Here is a 21,305-nt window from a genome sequence, read left to right on the forward strand (position 1 = left end):
CTGCTTTCCCCAACCCAGTTAGGTCTTGGATTTACCTGATTTTCTAGCAACTCAGAAAAGTACATAAAATTTAAATTTCACTGTTCCTTAATTGCATACTAGCCCACAGACTGAAAATATGTAGATTGTTTTTAAAGATATGACATTAAGTCAAAGTGATTTTTAAATTTGCAATCAATTTATTTGTTGCTGATGGCTTTTAAGGGAGAAAGTAGACTTGAATAATCTTACATACTTTGGAGTCGACTAAAGACATAAAATACCACCTCGGTTTTTTTGCATCAGTCTTTAAATTCTTCTTATTGTTTTTTCTTACTTTAGAGGAACCCACTATAACAGATTTACAACATTCCATATCTTATGTCAGTGAGCAAAAAATGGTGCCCTTCTCTTGAAAGAAGTTTAAAGCTGAATTTCCCTTTCTCAAAGCATTACTGCCTTGTAACACTTTTCCATCATTCTATTGACAAGCATCTCCTCTTATTACTGTCAGGAACATTTGATGCAATCTGTGTCCTCTTCAGTAATCTGCTTTTGTTGCAGAAGACAAAACCTACCGAGATGAACAGTAAATCTAATTGTTGTCAAATGTACTGCATCCACATTAAAATTCTCATTTTCTTAATAGAGAATGAGAGAGAAATGATATTGTTGATTGTTGATTGAGAGGTGCTTAAAAATATCTTTTAAAAACTTTAAATAGAAACCTCTTTAACTATTCTCTTTCTACAAATGAAAAAATTATCTAAAAGCAGTAAATAAAATTCTTAACAGATTAGGGCTTTCAGAAGAACAGTGCTTGCTGTGATAATTTCAAAACTAAGGAAAGCCTTTAAATTTATTACACTTAGACATGGATGTGTTTTCTCTCTGTATACTGTCCAGAATTGTTATTATTAAATGTGCTAATTAATAAAGCTATTTGTAGCTTTCCATCACCTCAAAAGACCTTCCTCTTTTTCTATTTGAGGAGATTCAACAATGAGGTTATGATTTTTTTAGTCACAGTTGTTTCCATAGCAACAGATAGGGATGCTATGAATTGGTTCACACAAAATTAAAGCTGACCGAAGCCTTCAGTCTAGTGAGCTACTAAATTGCTCGTGCTAGAAGATAAATGTTTATTTCCTACTGCTTCCGTTTATTATTTTGCTAAATGAAGAGTAAACAATTTTTATCCTTGGGATTATTAGCATATCGTTTATTATATTTGCAAAAATTTGAACTCATCAAAGCTGTTAGAGAAATGGAAATTATCTTTATTCTAATTATGTTAATTCATCATCCCTTTGCCTCTTTTCTGCATCCTTGCTTTATGCTTAAAAGTCCTTTTTTATTTTCATGTTTATACTTTGCTTCTTTTTAAATTGAAAAAGACATTGAAAAAAGTTTAAACAATATGAAAGGGTAAAAAGTGAGAAACCAAGTTTCTTCTTACTTCTCTATACTCCTTCACTTCCTTTCCTCAGAGGCAACTATTGCTAACAATTTTTTACGAATTTTTGGGGGAAATTTTCTGTGTCCCTACATTTCTTTTACCTAAATGGATTCATTCCATATCTTCAGCATGCTTTGAATTAAACAATATATCTTGAACATCTTTCTGTATAATAAATGCAGTCATTCAGTGTATATTGCTCCAAAATATGCTTTCTCACTAAACTATATATTATGGACATGTTTCTATAACAGTAGATATGGCTGTGCTGTATTCTTGATGTATAAATGAATCTTTATTTATTTAACTGTTTCCTGTTGGTAATCATTTAGAGATTTTTCGTGTTTTTGTCTATTAAAAGCAATGTTGCAATAACAACTCTTGTACATATATTTTTATGATGCTGTCCCAGAAGTGGAATTGCTGAAAGGTTATATTTATTTTTAGTTTTGAAAAGTACTGCCAAATTGTCCTCCTAAAAGTTGTACAATTTATAGCCACCAAAAGTGTATGCCCTCATCTTTGCGAATACTGAGTATTGTCAACTTTTTGTCAGTGTGAGAGGTAGAAAAATTTTCTTTTGTTTTATTGTGATTGTATGTAATATTGGGCAACTTTTCGTGTGTTCATTGGGAATTTGTGTTTCTTTTTATTATTAATGCTATTTATCCCCTTTGCTCATTTTCCTGTTTGGTTTCTCATCTTTTTCTTATCAGTTTCTAAGAGCTATATGTCTATTAACAATCAGACCATTGTCTGGTTCTTTATCATTTTCAGTTTTTTATTTGATTTTTTATTTTATTTATGGCTTTCTTTTTTTGCCTTCCTAAAGGAAAAGCACACTTCTCCTCTTGTGTTTCTTCTTTATTCTCACACTGCCATCGCACTTTACTGCTGACACCAGAGGTCTGGGTTTTCCACACATCAAGCGGTTCTCTGATACCAGCTGGGTGTCTGTTTTGACACTATCTGCCTGGAGATAGCATCAGATCCCACAGGTTAGGGGCCTCGTCCGCACAACTTCCCTTTCCCTAGCCCCCACTTCTGCTGCTGATTGCAAGTCCCAGGTCGTCACCTGTACTTCTGACCAAGCGCTGTAAATCACGGTTCTCGTGACCCCCTCCTTGGGTTTGATCATTTGCTAGAACAGCTCACGGAAACTCTTGCTTATATTTACTGTTTATTACATGCTAAAGCATATGATAAAGGATACAGATGAACAGCCAGATGAAGAAATACGTAGGGTGAGCTCCAGAAGGGTCCCGAGTGCAGGAGTTTCTGTCCCCATGAAGTTGGAGTGTGTCACCCTCCTGGCATGTAGATGTATTCACCAACCCAGAAGCTCTTCAGACCCTGTACTTTTGGGGATTTTTATGGAGGCTTCATCATGTACACATGATTGATGATTAACTCAGTCTCCAGCCCCTCTCCCCTTCCTGGAGGCTGAGGGGTAGGGCTTAAAGTTTCAAGCTTCTAATCATGGCTTGATCTTTCTGGGGACCAACCCCATCCTGGAGCTTTCCAGGAGCCCACACAGAGTCACCTCGTTAGAACAAAAGACACTCCTGTCACCCAGGAAATTCCAAAGGATTTAGGAGCTCCGTGTTGAGAAATGGGATCAAAGACAAAATATGAGAACGAAAAATGCTCCTAGTGCTTGTAGCACTTAGGAAATTGCAAGAGTTTTAGTTTTGCCAGGAACCATGGGCAAAGACCAAATACATATTTCTTATTATAAATCACAATATCATAGCCTTATGGAAGTCTTTAATTTTTGTGTCAAATTTGCCTGTCTTTCCTTTATGGTTTCTAGATTTTAAATCATTGTGAGAAAGACCTTCCCTAGTCTAAGTCTTTTGTTTTTTTTAAAGATTGGCACCTGAGCTAACAACTGTTGCCAATCTTATTTTTTTTTTTTTATTGCTTTTTCTCCCTAAATCCCCCCAGTATGTAGTTGTATATCTTGGTTGTGGGTCCTTCTGGTTGTGGTATGTGGGATGCCTCCTCAACATGGCCTGATGAGTGGCGCCATGTCTGCACCCAGGATTGGCACCGGTGAAACCCTGGGCCGCCAAAGTGGAGTGTGCCAACTTAACCACTCAGCCATGGGGCCGGCCCCAGTCTAAGTCTTTGTAAAATGTCACCCTGGCTTTTTATTTTTAGGTCAGTTTTAGGTTCACAGCAAAACTCAGTGGAAGGTAAGAGATTTCCCCATAAACCCCTTCCCCTCCCCCCACTATCAACATCCACACCAGAGTGGTACATTTATTAAAATCAATGAACCTAAATTAACACTTCCTTATCACCCAAAGACCACAGTTTACATTAGGGTTCACTCTTGGTATTATATATTCTATGGGTTTGACAAATGCGTATTGATATGTATCTACCATTATAGTATAGAGAATAGTTTCATTGCACTAAAAATCCTCTGTGCTCCATCTGTTCATTCCTCCCTCCTCGTTAACCCCTGGCAACCACTGGTCCTTTTACTGTCTCTGTAGTTTTGCCTTTTCCAGAATGTCATGTAGTAATCATACAGTATGTAGCCTCTTCAGGCTGGCTTCTTTCATTTAGTAATATGCATTTAAGATTCCCCCATGTCTTTTCATGGCTTGATACCTCATTTCTTCTTAATGCTGAATAATATGCTGTTGTCTGCATGTACCATAGTTTATTAATCCATTAACCTACTGAAGGACATTTTGGTTGCTTCAACTTTTGGCAGTTATGAATAAAGCTACTGTAAACAATCGTGTGTGAGTTTTTGTGTGGACATAAGTTTTCAGCTCCTTTGGGTAAATGCCAAGAAGTGTATTTGCTGGTTGTATGTTAAGAGCATGTTTAGTGTTATAAGAAACTACCCTAGCTCTTTTATGCTTTAATTTAAAATATTTATTTAAATGTTATCAAGAATTTGTTTTGATGAATGGAGAGCGTTAGAAATTCACTTTTTAAATTTTATTTTCACAAATGATAATCAGTTGTCTCAATGTCATTTGTTGAATAATCTATCTTTTTCCCGTTGATTTGAATTGTAGCTTCGATCACATAATAAATTCCCATTTATATTTGGGTCTATTCCTGGATTTTCCATTTGTTTGTATTAAAGCACTAATATGTAAAGATAAGCCATAATGTTAAAAAAAAAAGAAAGGTTTCTTATAAGATGACAGAGGGAATAAGATGCAAAGGAGGAATAGATGCTAGATTTCTTTGATTATACCTTGTTTTTAAATTTGTCATTGGAATCCTGGGAATATTTTGCATAATTATAAAACAAAATTAAAGTAAAAAAGGTAAAATAAAGTTAACAAACGTACCTTGCATTCCTTCAGCTGGTGTTTTTATTCTGAGGTGTTGATATTTTTTATTTGAGACTATTGTGAGTATAATGTGGGTGAATCAAATGAATAATCATGTGATGCTCTGTTTGTATCATCTTTGGTGTCCTTGAGAACTGGGATTCTCAGCACGAGAGAAAGGAGATATGGACGTGAGATAGAAAAGCTTGTCATAACCCAACAGACTTGAATTGAATTGGAAGTATATCACTGTAAACTCATGATGAATTTTACCTTGAAGTTTTTTGGAAATAAACAAACTTCTAAATTACCCATAGGTCAAAGAGGAAGTCTCAGAGGAAATTTAAAAATACATAGAACTGAATAAGAAGGCACAACATATTGAAAATATATGAGACATAGCTAAAGTATTAGTGAGAAGGTAATTTACGGCATCAAATGCTAACATTAGAAAAGGGGAAAGGTCTAAAATCAATAATCTAAATTCCTTCTTCAGAGAACTAAGAAAAGCAAAATAAACCTACAGGAAACAGAAGAAAGGAAATAATAAAGAGCAGAAATCAATGAAATTGAAAACAGTTAACAGAGAAAATGAATGACACAAAAAGCCAGTTCTTTGAAAAATGTAAAATTGATAAACCTCTAGCAAGACTGACAAAGATAAACAGAGAAGACCCAAATCACCAATATCAGGATGAAATGGGATATCACAGCAGTGCCTGTAGCCGCAAAAGGACAATAAGGAATTACTACCAACAACTTTATGCTCATAAATTTGACAATTTAGAAGAAATAGAACAATTTCTCAGAACGCACAAATTACCAAAATTCAATCAAGATGAAATAGAACCTGAATAGTCCTATAACCATTAAAAAAAATTGAATTTGTAGTACAAGTCTCCTGAAAAAGAAATCTCAAGGTCCAGATGGTTCTATTGGAGAATATTACCAAACATTTAAAGAAGAATTAACACGACTTTTACATCATGTCTTCCAGAAAATAGGAGGGAACACTTCCCTATTCATTTTAGGAGGCAAGTATTACCCTGCCACCAACACCAGACAAAGACAAGACAGAAAAAGAAAATACAGACCATTATCTCTCATGAAATTAGGTGCAAAAATCCTCAAAAAAAACCCAAAAACTAAAACCTATCAAGTTGAATCCAGCAATGTATAAAAAGAATTATACACCAGGACCAGATGGGGTTTAATTCGGGGATGGAATGCTGTTTGACATTTGAAAATCAATCAATGTAATTCATCATATCAACAAATGAAAGAAGAAAAGTCGCAGGATTATGTCAATGGATGCAGAAAAGCATTTGACAAAATTTAGTACCCATTTATGATTAAAACTCGCAGCAAACTAGAAATAGAAGGGAATTTCCTTAAAGTGGCAAAGATCATCTATACAAAACATACAACTAGTATTGCACTTAATGGTGAACGCTTTCCCTCTAGGATCAAGAACAAGGCAAGGACTCTTATTCAACATAGTACTGAAAGTTCTAGCTACTGCAATAAGGCAGGAAAAAGCATGCAAAATGTAAAGGAAGAAATCAAACCGTCCTTATTTACGCATGACACGATTGTTTAGAAAATCTCAAGGAAATGACAAAAGCAAACCTCATAGAAATGGTAAGTGAATTCGGCGAGGTTGTAGGACACAAGATCAACATACATAAATCAATTGCATCTCTATATACTAACAGTGGACATGCAGAAATTGAAATTAAGATATATGCTATTTATAATCACTAACCCAAAACGAAATCCTTAGGTGTAATTGTAACAAAACATGTATAGGATCAGTATGCTGAAAATTATAAAATAATGATGAAAGAAATTAAAGGCCAGTCCATTAAATACACACCATTTTCATGGATTGGAAGCCTCAACATAATAAAGATGTCCTACTGAAGATACCCCTAATTACTCTCTAGGTTTAATGGAATTCCTATCAAGATTCCAGCAAAATCTTTTTGAGACATAGGTAATAAGCTTATTCTAAAATTTATATGGAAAGGCAAAGGCCCTAGACTAGCTAAAACCATCTTGACAAAGAAGAGAAAAGTGGGAGTAATCGCTTTTCCTGATATTAAAGCCCACTGCATAGCTACCGTAATCAAGAGAGTGTGGTGTTGGTGGAGAGAGACACTTACGTCAATGGAACAGAATAGAGAACCAAGAAACAGACCCCACAAATAAGGCCAACTGACTTTTGACAAAGATGAAAAAGGGGGCCTGCCCCGTGGCATAGTGGTTAAGTTCATGCGCTCTGCTTTGGCGGCTCAGGGTTTGCAGGTTGGGATCCTGGGCGTGGACCTGGCACTCTTCCTCAAGCTATGCTGTGGCGACATCCCACATAAAATAGAGGAAGGATTGGCACAGATGTTAGCTCAGGGACAATCTTCCTCAAGTAAAAAGAGGAAGATTGGCAACAGATGTTTGCTCAAGGCCAATCCTCACAAACAAGCAGACAAAAAAGATGAAAAAGAAATTCAGTGGAGGAAGGATAGCTTTTTCAACAAATGTTAGTGGAGCAACTGGACAAAACCATGAACCTCAACTTAAACCTTATACAGAAATTCACTCCAAATGGGTCACAGACGTAAATGTAAAATGTAAAACTATAAAACTTTTAAGAAATATTGGAGAAAAATCTTTGGGATCTAGGCCTGGCCAAAAACATGATCCCTAAAACAAAGAAAATAATGTCAGACCTCATCACAATTAAAAACTTTTGTTCTGTGAAAGATCCTGTTAAGAGGATGGAAAGATAAGCTACAAACTGGAAGAAAATATTTGCAACACATATCCAGCAAAGGACTAATGTTTGGAGCATATAAAGAACTCTCAAAACTCAACAGTTAAAAACCAAACAATCCAATTAGAAAATGAGGGAATGATATGAACAATCGCTTCAGCAGATACAGATGGCAAATAAGCACATGAAAAGATGTTCGATGACATGAGCCATCGGGAATATGTAATTTAAACACACAATAAAATACAAAAATGGCTAAAATAAAAAGTAGTGACAACACCAAATGCTGGTGAGCATGCGGAGAAATTGGATCACTCACGTATTACTGGTAGGAACGTAAAATGGCACAGCTATTCTGGTAAACAATTTGGCAGTTTCTTATAAAACTAAACATACAACTACCATATGATCCAGCAATTAAAATCTTAGACATTTATCTCAGTGATATGAAAACTTATTTTCATACAAAAACCTGTACACAGTGTTCATAGCAGCTTTGTAATAACTAAAATCTGGAAACAACCAAGATGTCCTGTAATGGGTTAAACAAATTGTGATACATTTGTACTATGGATACTACTTGGCAATAAAAAGGAACAAACTGTTGATACATGCAACAACTGCATGAATCTTCAGGAATTATGCCAAATGAAGGAAGCCAATCCCAAAAGGTTCCATCCTGTATAATTACACTTATATAACATTCTTCAAATGTCGGAATTTTAGAAATGGAGAAGAGATTAGCACTTGTGGAGGGGCAGGGTTTGGTAGTAAAGAGGCATCAGGAAGAATCCTTGTAGTGATGCAAATGTTCCACATCTTGACCATATCAGCGTCAATGTCCTGGATGTGATATTGTACTATAATTTTGCACGATGTTACCTTTAGAGGAAACTGGGTAAAGGACACACAGGATCCCTCTGTATTATTTCTTAGCACTGAATGTGACTCTACAATGATTTCAAAATAAAAATTGAGTTATGAAAAGTGGCAAATCACTTGGAAAATAGTTTGGCAGCTTCTAATAGGGTTAAAAATAAAGCTATTCTATGACCTAGCCATTCTACTCCTGTGTAAATACCCAGGAGTAATGAGTGCATTTGTCCACAAAAAGATTTGTATGAGAATGTTCATAGTAGCTTCATTCTTAATAGCTGAAATTTGGAAACAACCCAAATGTCCATATGCTGGAGAATGGATATACAAATTGTGATATATTTACACAACGGAATACTTCTTATCCTCCCAAAAAGAACTACCGATGCACACAAAATATGAATGAATCTCACAAACGTTACGTTAAGCAATGGCAATCAGATACAAAAGAATACATAGTGTATATTTACGTTATCTAAAGATCAAGAACAGGCAAACTCATTGATGGTGACAGGAGGTGGAATACTGTTTACAGGTGGTGGGGGGATGGTATCAACTGGAAAAAAGCTTGAGGGAACTTTCTGGAGTGAAAGAAATGTGGTTACATAGGAGTACGTGTAATGTTAGAAGTTACTGAACTCTACACTTAAGGTTTATGCATTGCATTGTATGTTCATTGTACCTTAATAAAGCACTATAAAAATATCCCCGTTCATGGGAGTAACAAAGACGCATCAGCTAGTCCCGCTGTGGAGATTTAATGTGGATCCTCTTTCAGACAAGCTGTAGAAAAGCATGTTTATAATACTGTGAGAAATTGAAAATCTGAACAGTTTATCAGTGACGTTAAGGAGTTATTGTGAAGTTTATAGGTGTGAAATAATTATTACTATGTTAAAGAATTTTTATCACTTAGAGAGACATATTGAAATAATAAGGATTTGCTTCAAAATAAAACAGATGAGGCGTGGTAAGAGGTACATGAAACAAGACTGGCCCTGAGTTGATTGTTTAACTTGCATGATTAGATTGATTATTGTCTACTTTTGACTCTGTGATAAAAAATTAAAATTTTAAAGTGTGATTAGAAGATACACACAGGTAGCTGTATTATTACCAATAAAACAGAAAAGTTGGCCTCTGAGATAGTATGCTCTAAGGATGCTCAAGGGGCGGTGGAGAAAGTTAATGCCGCAATGAAATCGTTGCATGTCTACACGAGGTGTCTTCACTAAGGAGTGGGGATTCCCAAGAGTAGAAACCCACCCTACCCTCAGTGGATACCAAGTGTATAGGTAACTTATGTGTAAGTTCTTTCAATCAAACTGGGTTTATGATGACGTTAGCATATACAGACGCATTGTTTCTCCGTAGCTTGTCCACCCGTTGTACCCAATTGAGGCAATGAGGTGAATTTTTCCGACTTTTCACGTGCTCTCTCGTTTTCTCTAAGGACCTGATGTTATTTTGTGAGGATGATCCACAGCCGCTTTTGCCGGCGATTCCCCCTGCCATTCTCTCTCCGACTACGTGGTTGTCAGAAGGGCAAGCAGACATTTGTCACCTCTGGGATGCAGGTAAATTGGTTAAAGAAGAGGCACTTTACTCAGAAACGTGAATAAGAAACCCCGGGCAGGAGTTGTTTTTCATCAGGTTTTATTTTGTGAAGTATGGCAACAAGGGCTTTAATGTCGCTCTGACAACGAGGGACGGGACTGGCGTGGATGAAGCCAACCCACACGTGACCCTGTAATCTTATTTTACCATACATTTCAATGGTTTTTTTCTCTATTTTGCTTTTTTGTTCTTCACTGTTTTATTTAAAAATTATTAACTGCAAATCTTAAATTTTTTACAAATGGTTAAAAAAGAAAAAATTAATTTTAGTTTTCTCATTTGTATTAACTTCTCCTTGATAAAGAGTTTAAATTATGACAGTTTTCAGAAGCAAGCATCAGATGAAAATGTGAAAAAGAAGATGCACGGTATCCCACAAATTGGTTATTCATCGCTTGAATAATTAACATTAGAGAAAGGCACAGTATAAAATTATACAAAACTGGCCTCCGATAAATTACATTATCAGATTCCAACTGGGCTCTACTGCTCCTCAACATCTGAGTGATTTCCTGTTGAGCCCCTCCACCCTGTGTCTATTCTCCATGAACTCTCAATTTTCAATACATTCTTCTTCTTGAGTTTCTCAAAAAGTAGGATGAAAGATCTTCTGCCAAGATAAGAGTGAAGCCTTCTCATTAGTGTCTTTTATCCCCTCATACATCTTTGCTTTTATGTTCCTCCAGGCCTCCTTTCCCTTATCACGAGGTGGCTCCTTATGTTCTGAGTTTCATCTTTTCCCTCATCTTTGGACCATGCGCCTCAGTTTTCCCTTTATATAGGTCCTCAGTATCCAAAACGTAAGAAGTGTAGTTTATTATAGATTTATTTACAAGTTCATGTTTATATAGCTTTCTTATAAAACCAGTTGTGAGAATGATGAGGATATTTTAATAGGCAGAAAAACAATAAGTTGTGGGTTATGGTGATATTTGTAGCACAAGGATGACGTTATTCACATGGATAATTAGTTATAAGTGGTTACAATTTTTTAGACAGCTTGCTTCGTATTTTTTTGAATACACTTTATGTAAACTGATCCAGATCCAGAAGCTTGAAAGAATAACAGTAAGGAAAACATTTTTGCATTGTAATATCCCCTTACGTTCCCCAAACCCCTAACATTTTTAAAAATAGACTTTATTTTTTAGAGTTGTTTTAGGTTCACAGCAAAATTGAGCAGAACATACAGAGATTTCCCCATATACCCCCTGTCCCCAAACAAGCACAGCTTCCCCCACTGTCAACATCCCACACCAGAGTGGTGCATTTGTTGCAGTCAATGAAGCTGCATCGACACATCGTTATCACCCAAAGACCATAGTTTACATTAGGGTTCACTCTTGGTGTTGTATATTCTGTGGGTTTTGAAAAATGGATAATGACGTGTATCCACAATTATAGTATCGTACAGAGTTTTTCACTGCCCTAAAACTCCTCTATGTTCTGCCTATTCAGTCCTCGCTCCCCAACCCTTGGCAACCACTGACATTTTAATTATCTCCCTAGTTTTGCCTTTTCTGGAAGGTCATATAGTCGAATCATACAGTATGTAGCCCTTTCAGACTGACTTCTTTCATCTAATAATATGCATTTAAGGTTCCTCCATGTCTTTTCATGGCTCGACAGCCCATTTGTTTTCAGTGCCGCATAGGGTACACTGGGGTATTTATCTATTCACCTACTGAAGAACGTCTTGGTTGCAGCCACGTTTTGGCAATTATGAATAAAGGTACTGTAAATATCTCTGTGTAGGTTCTTGTCTGGACATGTTTCCCCCTGCCAAGATTTTAATTCAAGTGAAATTGAGTATAAATGAGCATCACAGGCAACCCTTAAGAGGAAAAAGTCATAAAACATATCACATGAGGGGGCCGCCCTGTGGCCAAGTGGTTAAGTTCATGCACTCCGCTTCAGCAGCCCAGGGTTTTGCCGGTTTGGATCCGGGGAGGAGACCTAGCACGTCTCATCAAGCCATGCTGAGGCGGAGTCCCACATAGCAGAGCCAGAAGGACCTGAGCTAGAATCTACAACTATGTACTGGGGGGCTTTGGGGAGAAGAAGAAGAAGGAAGATTCGCAACAGATGTTAGCTCAGGTGCCAGTCTTTAAAAAAAAAAATGTCATGTGAGGAATGAGTCCATTTTACCTGCTTAGGATGCATCTTATATGGAGGAGCTTTTCCTATTTTTAAGTCGTTCTTTTCTCCAGTCTTTTCTTCATACTGATCTCGAGATATCTTGCTAAAATGCAGATCTTAGCGTTTCACTTCCTAGCTTAAAAACTTTCAACAGTTCACCACTGCCAATAGGATGTCTAATTTTTTTTTATGCCGGTGTGTAAGACTTTTCGTGGTCTGGTTGCAGCCAACCCTTTTGGCCTCATCACCCAATACTGTCAATATTCACAGTATTACTTGTGTAGTTTCTGCTCCGTAGAATGTCTTTGTTCCAGTTACTTCAGCTGTGTAACACATTGCTCTAAAACTTTGCGGCATAAAATAACCATTTATTCTGCTCATGGATTCTCTGGGTCAAGAATTAGGCCAGGGCACAGTAGGGATGGCTTATCTCTGCACCGTGACGTATGTTTGGGCCTCAGCCCAAGAACACAAAGGCTGGGGACAGGGATCATCTGAAGGCTCATTCACTCGTGTGTCTGGTGGTTGATGCTCGCTGTTGGCTGGGGGCCTCAGTTTCTCTCCATGTGAGCCTCTTGCTGTGGTCTCTCCACGTGGGCTGGTTTGGGCTTCCTCACAGCATGGTGGCTGGGTTCCGAGGGGAAGCATCCTGTGGAAGGAAGGACCAGGCAGAAGCTGAGTAATCTCGAAAGTCGTGCTGTGATGCTTCCTTCCCATTCAGTTCCTCAAGGCAAGCATGAAGTCCTCCCCACGTGCCCGGGGCGGGGCTGCAGACTCCCACCTCTCCATGGACAAATGTCAGCGTCATTGAGAGAAGAGCATGCGGGACAGGGCGTGTGTTAGTACAGTCATCTTTGAAAACGCAGTCTGCCGCAGCCCTGCACCAGAGCTGACTGCTGGACTAAATGCTGTTCGAACAGCAGGGCCCAGCTCGAATGTCCCTACTGCGATAAACCTTTCTACACGGTAATTTCTCCTTTCACTGTGTTCCCACAGAACTATGTCCATAGCCCTCGTATAGAATTTATAGTTTTGTATCATAATTATTGTTTTATTTATTTTTAATTACATAAGTAGTAAGTGGATATACTCATTTTTAAAAATTGAAACAAGATAGTTAGAATCCCACTTGACTGTCCCTTGCCCCAACGCAATCCCTTTCCCAGAGTGAACTGTCATTGTCAATCTATTGGTTACTCTCCAGCCCTTTCTCTGAGCGTTTACATATGTACGTGTACCTTTAGAAGTATGTAGAATTAAGTTAATTTTGTTTTAGAACATTGTTGTGTACTTTTCTGAAACTTCTTTTAAACAGTATCACTTGGCAGTCCTTCAGTGTATGTAAATATTTAGAGATTTACCATATTTTTTTTTAACTGTTGCATTGCCTGGATATTATAGTTTATTTCCCTACCGATAGATGCTTTGGTGTTTTGTATTTTCCATTGTTACAAATAATGCTTCAGAGAATAGCTTTGTGTATATATGTGATTGTTTCTTTAGCGTGGATTCCTAGAAATAGAATCCCTGGATCAGAATGTGTGCCCATTTTCACTTTAATTGATACTGCCAAATAGCCCCTCAAAATATCAATCCCAATTTACACTGGCTTGTAGTGTGTAATAGTCCCTATTTACTCACACCCTCCCCAGCACGTGATATTTTCAGGTCTTCTGTGTTTATCACTTAGATAAAGGTTGTGTTGCATAGTGAGTATAATTTACGTTTCCATGTATTAATTGCATATTTCCATTCCCTCTTCTGGGAATCACCTTCTTCTATCCTGAACCTGTTTTTCTTTTGCATTGTGTGTTCTTGTTCATTTAAACTGATTTTGTAGCGTTTTTGTATGTGTTACTAATCTTGTCTCTTATTTGTGTTGCAAACATCATCTTCCAGGCTGTGAATTGTCTTTAAACTTCTTTTATAGAAGTTTCATGTTTTGTGTAGTCATATTTATTCCTCTTTCCCTTCAGAGCTTTTGTTTTTTGTGTTTTTAAGAAGGCTTTCCTTACAGCAAGTTCATAGTACATATTCATGCATGTTTTACTTTAATTGTTTTAGTTGTTTAATCTCTCTGAATTTAAAGTGTTTGTGAATGGTTTTAGATAAGGTCAGTGGGCAGTCAGTTGTCTCAACAACGTTTATTGACTAGTTCTTTTTTCTCTACTGTTTTGAAATGACTCTTTAACCTGAACTAAATACTATCTGTTTGACAACTCTATTCTGTCCCATTGATCCATTTTTCTATTCCTGGTATGTTTAATTTTTTATAACTATCATAATAATATGCCATAGTATGAATGTAACTTCTTTTTTCTTTGCTGAGAAAGATTTGCCCTGGGCCAACGTCTGTTGCCAGTCTTCCTCTATTTTGTATGTGGGTCTCTGCCACAGCATGGCCGCTGATGAGTGGTGTAGGTCCACGCCTGGGAACCAAACCTGGGCCACTGAAGTGGAGTGCTCTGAAATTAACCACTAGGCCACAGGGCTGGCCCCTGAATGTATCTTGTTTTATTTAACCAGTATTGTTTAATGATCACTTAGGTTATTTCTGTATTTTTACTATTATAAATAGTGGTGAAATGACATCTTTCCCCTCTCTCAAATAAAGTAGGCTTTTTATTTATATTTTTCCACAATTTGAAGCAATTCTAAAATACATTATTCTGGGGCTGGCCCAGTGGCATAGTAGTTAAGTTCGCATGCTCCACTTCCACGGCCTGGGGTTTGCAGGTTCAGATCCTGGGTGTGGACCTAGCACTGCTAGTCAAGCCATGCTGTGGCAGTGTCCCACACAAAAAATAGAGGAAGACTGGCAAAAACATTATCTCAGCGACAATCTTCCTCAAGCAAAAAGAAGATTGGCAACAGATATTAGCTCAGGGCCAATCTTCCTCACGAAAAAGAAAAAAATTTTAAAAATACATTATTCTGAATTTCTGTTGGTGAATTCTGTCCAGTTCACTAACTTATGTCAACAGATGGTTCTAATTTCCATGTTATGGTTTTGGCAACTTCAGCCCAAGGAAAGAATAAAGTAGGAAAGTCATTCTGGTCCAGCATCCTCAGTTCTTCTCCTTTTCTTCCTTGCCTTCCTACTCCTTGGACACACAGTGATCTGCTGTTTACGCTCTGGCCTGCAGTACATGGGAGTACTTACTCACACCCTCCCCAACCCTCGTTCTTTGTGTCCTGGATCCCAGCCCTTCCTTTCCTCTCTGAGTGACCACTTTCTTGAATTGTGTGCTCATCATTCCTTGCTTTTCTTTATAGTTTTACTATGTATATTTATACTCTAAACAATATATTATTTTGTTTTACAGGCATTTAAACTTTACCCAAGTGGAGTCATTCAGAATTTATTTTTCTGTGACTTTCTTTTATCACTGAATAATATGTTCTTAAGGTTCATCTCTGTATGTATATGGTTGTATTTGTTTTCACTGCTGTATAGTATTTCATTGTATAAATGTATGAGGAAGTATTTATTTATTCTGCTCTAGAATAGCATCATCAGTACTGCATGTCCAGTTTTTTATATTGCATATCTTTGGAACATACTTGTATAAGTGTCCTGGTGCTCGTGGACAAGAGTTTCTCTAGGGCATGTATTTGGGAGTGAAATTGTTCAATATGAGCATCTTCTAATTTACTAGATAATGCAAATTGTTTTCCAAAGTTCTAGTTCCTCCATGTCCTTACCAACCTTTGATACTGTCATTTTTGAAAAAAAAATAGCCAATCTATTCAGTGAGCATTGGTATCTCATTTGTTCTAAAGTGTATTTTTTTATAATGAGATTGAGCATATTTTCATGTGTATGGCTCATTCTTATTTCTTCATCTGTGAAATGTCTATTCATGTCTTTTGGCCATTTTTCTATTTGGTTGTTTGTCTTTTTCTTAATTGATTTGTAGGAATTCTTGATCTATTTTGAAGGTTAAACATTTCACTTTGTAAATACATTTTTCCAGTTTATGATTTGTCTTTTCACTTTTTAAGGAGTCTTTTGAATAACAGAAGGTCTCAATCTTAATGAGGTAGAATTTTATTCTTTTTTTTTTTTTTTGAGGAAGATTAGCCCTGAGCTAACATCTGCTGCCAATCCTCCTCTTTTTGCTGAGGAAGACTGGCCCTGAGCTAACATCCGTGCCCATCTTCCTCTACTTTATATGTGGGATACCTGCCACAGCATGGCTTGCCAAGCAGTGCCATGTCCGCACTTGGGATCCAATCTGTCGAACCCTGGGCCGCCAAAGCGGAACATGCGAACTTAACTGCTGCGCCACCAGGCCGGCCCCCTAGAATTTTATTCTTTATGATTTGTACTTTTTCTATCTTATTTTTAAAAATTTTTCTTGTCTCAAGACCACAAAAATACTTCTGTGTAGGCTAAAATTTTTATAGTTTTGCTTTCCACAATTAAAATTTTAATGCAGCTAGAATTAGTTTTTGTGTATGGTTGAGGCAGTAGTCCGGTTTTACTTCTAAATGGATAACTTGCTGTCCCAGCATCACTTGTTGAAAAGTTTATCTTTTCCCTACAGAATTGCAGCACCACCTGTATCCTAAAGTGAGTTTACATGTATGCATGGACTTCTCTCTGGGCTCTTTGTTCTGTTCCATAAGTTATTTGCCTATCCCTGCACCAACACATAGTTTTTAATCACTCTACCTTTGTAGTAATTCTTGATGACCTTTCCTTCATCAGGAGTGTTTTGTCTATTTTTGACCCTTTGCTTTCTCACGTAAAAGCTTGTCACATTCCTTGAAAAAAACTTGTTAGAGTTTTGATTGGCACTGCCAATCTTTAAGTCAGTTTGGAGAAGTGACATCTTTACGCTATCAAATCATTCCATTCGTTTAAGTCTTTAATGTATTGTATTTTATAGTGTTTTTCCGTACAGGTCTTGTACATCTTTGGTTAGATTTAATCCTAGATACTTTATGTATTTTTTGTTGCTACTTATAAAAAATCATCTTATAAATTGCATTTTTAAACTATTTTTTGACGGTGAAAATGAATGGAATCAATTTTTGTATATTGATTTTGTAACCAATTTAACTCTTACCGATCTTCATAATTTATCTGTGGATTCTTCTGGGTTTCTTATGTTGAAAACCATGTCTTCTGTGAATAATGGTAGGTTTGTTTCCTTGTTTGTAAACTGTACTTTGTATTTTGTTTTCTTACCTCACTGCGCTAGACAGAAGCTCTCAGACAGTGCCGAATGAGAGTGCAATTGTGGGCTTCCTAGACAGGGCCTGTATCTTAAAGAGAATGATTTCAACATTTTGCCATTAAGACAGGATTACTGTATGGATTTTTGCATATCTCAATCCCTACTTTATTAACAGCTTTATCATGAATGCATGTTGAGTTTTCTCCATTTTTAGCATCTATGTTAATGGTTATAAATTTTTCTCCTTTGAGCTGCTAATTTTGTAAATGAGGTGATTTCCAAATATTAAAACAAGCTTGAATTCCTGGAATAAGCTCAATTTGGCCATGATGTATTATCTTTTGTATCTGTTGCTGGGTTTGATTGGCTAATGTTTTGTTTAGGAATTTTGCATCTGTATCTGTGAGCGAAATTAAGCAAGATTGTCTTTTCTCATATTCTCTTTGTCATGTTTTGATACTGAGATTTTGCTGGGCTCAGAAAAAGAGTTGGGCAGTATTTGCTCTCTTTTTGTACTCTGGAGTAGTTTGTGTAGGCTCGTTTGTGAGACGATGTGAAAGTGGATAAGGTATTCTGTAAGTTCACTAATGGTGCTGGCAGAAGGGCTGCAGGCAGGGAAGGCAGCTCTGCACCCAGAATATGTGTGTCTCCCTATGAAGACAAAGCACTGCTCCCTTTATGATGGAGAGGTCCCATATCATCAACCGGGCACGTGGTACCTGGCTGTTTTCCCTAGAAAATGGTGCCATGCTAGGGATGTAGCATGAACCTCTACTCTTGGCAGGCTGGGCATTCAGCAGTTGTGGGAACCAGGTCACCTGGTGAGGGAAGGCTCATGCTGTTGAGCCCATGCATAGCCTCTATCCCTGCCGCGGCCAAAGCCTATTGAACGACCCCTGGAGTGACTAAGGAGGGAAAGAGCGTGATGCATGGCCAGTGAACAGCATCTTGCCCATGTGATTTTTGAGAGCTTCTTCCACAATGAATGTCCCGGTTATATGGGACATGAATGTCTTCACATAGTGTGCACATGCATCCTGAGAGGTCCATCCACGTAGTTCTTGTCACCAGTCTTATTCCTTCCAAGTCCCTGACGGCACCCATCAGCCACTGTCCATGATTTGCATCTTGCCTTCCACACGAAGTGTGCATCCAGATGGACTGTCAGCGCTTCTGTCTAATGTCTAACAGCAGGATTTTCCTGTTGTCTGTCGGGCGATTCGGAGTGGGGCTGTAATTTGGCAGTTAGCCACTTCTGTCTGGTGCTGGGATACCTTAAAGAGTCATCTGTAAAGCACGCCTGTGCTTTCATCTTACCTGGCAATTCTCCATAGAACTGTAGGCGTGGGTCGAGGGGAGGCAGTGAAAGAGTGGGGACAGGTTCCGCAGAGCCTGAGCTGCCGCTTATGTAGCTCCTGTGGGCCTTCTGGACCGGCTTGGTCTGTTCTCATAGATGCCGTTTTGATTTTACACTGGAACACTGCTGTGCTCGTTCAATTTGACATTCTGTGGACCAGACAACACCCGTTACATGATGGACGCATAGTCATTTGGTGTCCTGTGGTGTAGGCAAAAGAAGGCACGGCCTTACTCCAAAGCCCTAGAGGTCAGCTTTGTGGTTTTCTTCTCGGGGCTCAGAAGAGGCTCTGTTTAGCATCTTTCTCTGCCTCAGGCACTTGCGCTGGTCCTAATTTACCCAGTCCGTCGGTCACGGCAGCTTGTACAGTGGCGTGGGCCTGCTGCAGGACCCTTTCTTGCTCTGATCCCCACTCGGAACTGGCAGTGAATGGTCAGAGCAGCACACCCGAATGTGGTACAGACTGCCTCGAAAATACCAAGAGGCCCATGATTACTGTGATTTTTTTCTTTGTGTTGGACAGTTCAAGGTGCAACAACTTCTCTGTCACTTTAGAGGAGACATCCTGATGTGCTCCGGACCACTGAATACTCAAAAAACTGCACAGATGTGGCAGGCCCTTGAACTGTCCCAGGACTCATCTCCCACCCTCTGCATGCAGGCAGCACCAATAGTGCTTGCTGCTCCCTGCTCACTCAGTCCAGCTAGTACTGTATCGTCAGCGTGATGGACCGGTTTGACATTCTGTGGGAGAGCAAGAAAATCCAGGGCCCCCTGGTCTCTGTTAAAAGAGACAGCAGCAGAGTTGACAAAGCTGTGAGGCAAGACAGAAAAGGTATAGCCACATGAAGGCTAACTGATCCTAATTGTCTTTATTAATAGAGATTTAAGAAGAAACGTTTCTGGGCCGATAGCTGTACATCAGATGCCGGGGGCTGTGTTGATTCGCTCTAATAAAGATACCACAGCTGGAACTGTGGCTATGATTGGCATCACCACCTGATGATATTTGCAATAATCCACAGTCGTTCTCCACAAGCCATCTGGCTTTTCAGAAAAACAGGCGCGTTCTATGAAATGTGGTCTGCGTCACCGCGCCGATGACTTTCAGGTCTTTGATGGTGGCACTAATCTCTGCAGTTTCTCCAGAAAGATTTGTGCACGTGAGGGGGTGTAATTCCAGGGGTTTTCTCCTGGTCCTTCTAACCATAATAGCCTGAGACTCCATGGATCATGGAACCAGTGGGGGGATTCTAGCGGTTATTAAGTGCATCTATTCCCATTATACATTCTGAGATCATGGAAATGACTAGATGCAGGTCTGCAGTTTTACTGGACCCATTGTGGGGCAGAGCCTAGGCCAAGACTTCCTGTGTCACCTGATTGCCATAAATCTCCACTCAGTGGACTATAGTGGCGTCATTGGATCTCCAGAGACGGCTGTCAGTTAGGAGCCAGTATCTGACAAGACCTGGAAGTTCTGGTCTTTCCTTGTCCAGGAAGCGTCGTTGTTGTAAACGGCTTCAGGGGCCTCTCGGAAGGCATGGGGGGATTCACTGTTTCCACCTGTGGCCGCGCCGCAGGCCTCTTCCTCAGAGCGCTCTGGCTGTCCCACCATCAGGACGTTCTGGCTCTGCACTGGCTTAGGGTTAGGCACCGGGTGAGAGGCCGTGACTCCCCCCAGGACGAGCTACTTCAGTTTGCCACCTGTTTATGTCAAGCAGCACTTAAGGGGCTGCTATTTCCTCTAGATCTTGTCATTCATTACCCATTACCATGTAGCCCTGTGGCTGACTATGGTTATTGTTTCCTAGCTTGTCTCCAAGAGCTAGGCACTGCCCTCTGGCTTTTACCACTCCAGGATGCCATTATTCTCACTGAGATCAGGAAACCCAATTCCATGGCATCATCCCTGTGGTCATCTCCAGCCTGCAAATGCCAGCCCTTCGATAATGCTGGTGCCCGTCACAGTACATTTTTTTAATACCTTGGTGAAGGGAGTATCCTCTGGGGCAATTAGAAGGTGGGTGAGCATGTTGTACGTGACAGATCCATCCCAATAGTCCATCTCCTGGAGTCGTTAAAGCTTCCTTTAGAGTGTGCTAGAGAAGTGCATTTTTTTCTGAAGGCCACTCCCGAGTCCAATACACATGGTGCTCTCTCATTCTCTCCAGGTCCTACTGAAATATTACAGTCTAGGGAGGCTTTCCTGAACATTTTATTAAAAACTGGCATCCCACCACTACCATTGGCGCTCTATCCCTCTTCCCTGCTTTATTTTCTCTGTAGCGCTTATCTTCATCTGCTGCATGAATCTGTTTGACTTAGTAAGAGAATAGTCTGGTACGGGAGTTCCCCAGACCACCCACAGGTAACACAGTGGATCTGCCATTAGCACAGTGCTGACTTAGGGCTCTGTCTTTGCCACTTCTAGGTGTATGCGATGCTTTTCAAGCACTTGCATGCGATTTTTGTATGTTGCTCATGAATTGGATGCATTGCACTAGTAGAGTTGCTGTCTGCGTTCACATTTCCCTGAAAGAGTCTTCGTATCAATCATTAGAGCATTGCAAAGCACACTTCGAATTACTGAACTGGCTATAGAAATTTGAGAGGT

General features: G+C 38.9%; 1 protein-coding gene across 5 annotated transcripts in view; it reads left to right on the top strand.

The window, feature by feature from the left end:
• ENTHD1 (ENTH domain containing 1) overlaps positions 1 to 21,305 on the top strand; it is a 152,502-nt gene that overhangs the window by 97,676 nt on the left and 33,521 nt on the right. For 4 of the 5 annotated variants that reach the window (XM_070506840.1, XM_070506842.1, XM_070506844.1 and 1 more), the window contains one exon: positions 9,843 to 9,966. The exons of the other annotated variant lie outside the window; for it this stretch is intronic. In XM_070506840.1, the coding sequence (XP_070362941.1) occupies positions 9,843 to 9,966 (124 nt within the window). The remainder of the gene's footprint in view (positions 1 to 9,842; positions 9,967 to 21,305) is intronic. 5 annotated transcript variants of the gene reach the window in all.

This window comes from Equus asinus, chromosome 4, assembly GCF_041296235.1.
Source record: "Equus asinus isolate D_3611 breed Donkey chromosome 4, EquAss-T2T_v2, whole genome shotgun sequence".
Classification (NCBI taxonomy): domain Eukaryota; kingdom Metazoa; phylum Chordata; class Mammalia; order Perissodactyla; family Equidae; genus Equus; species Equus asinus.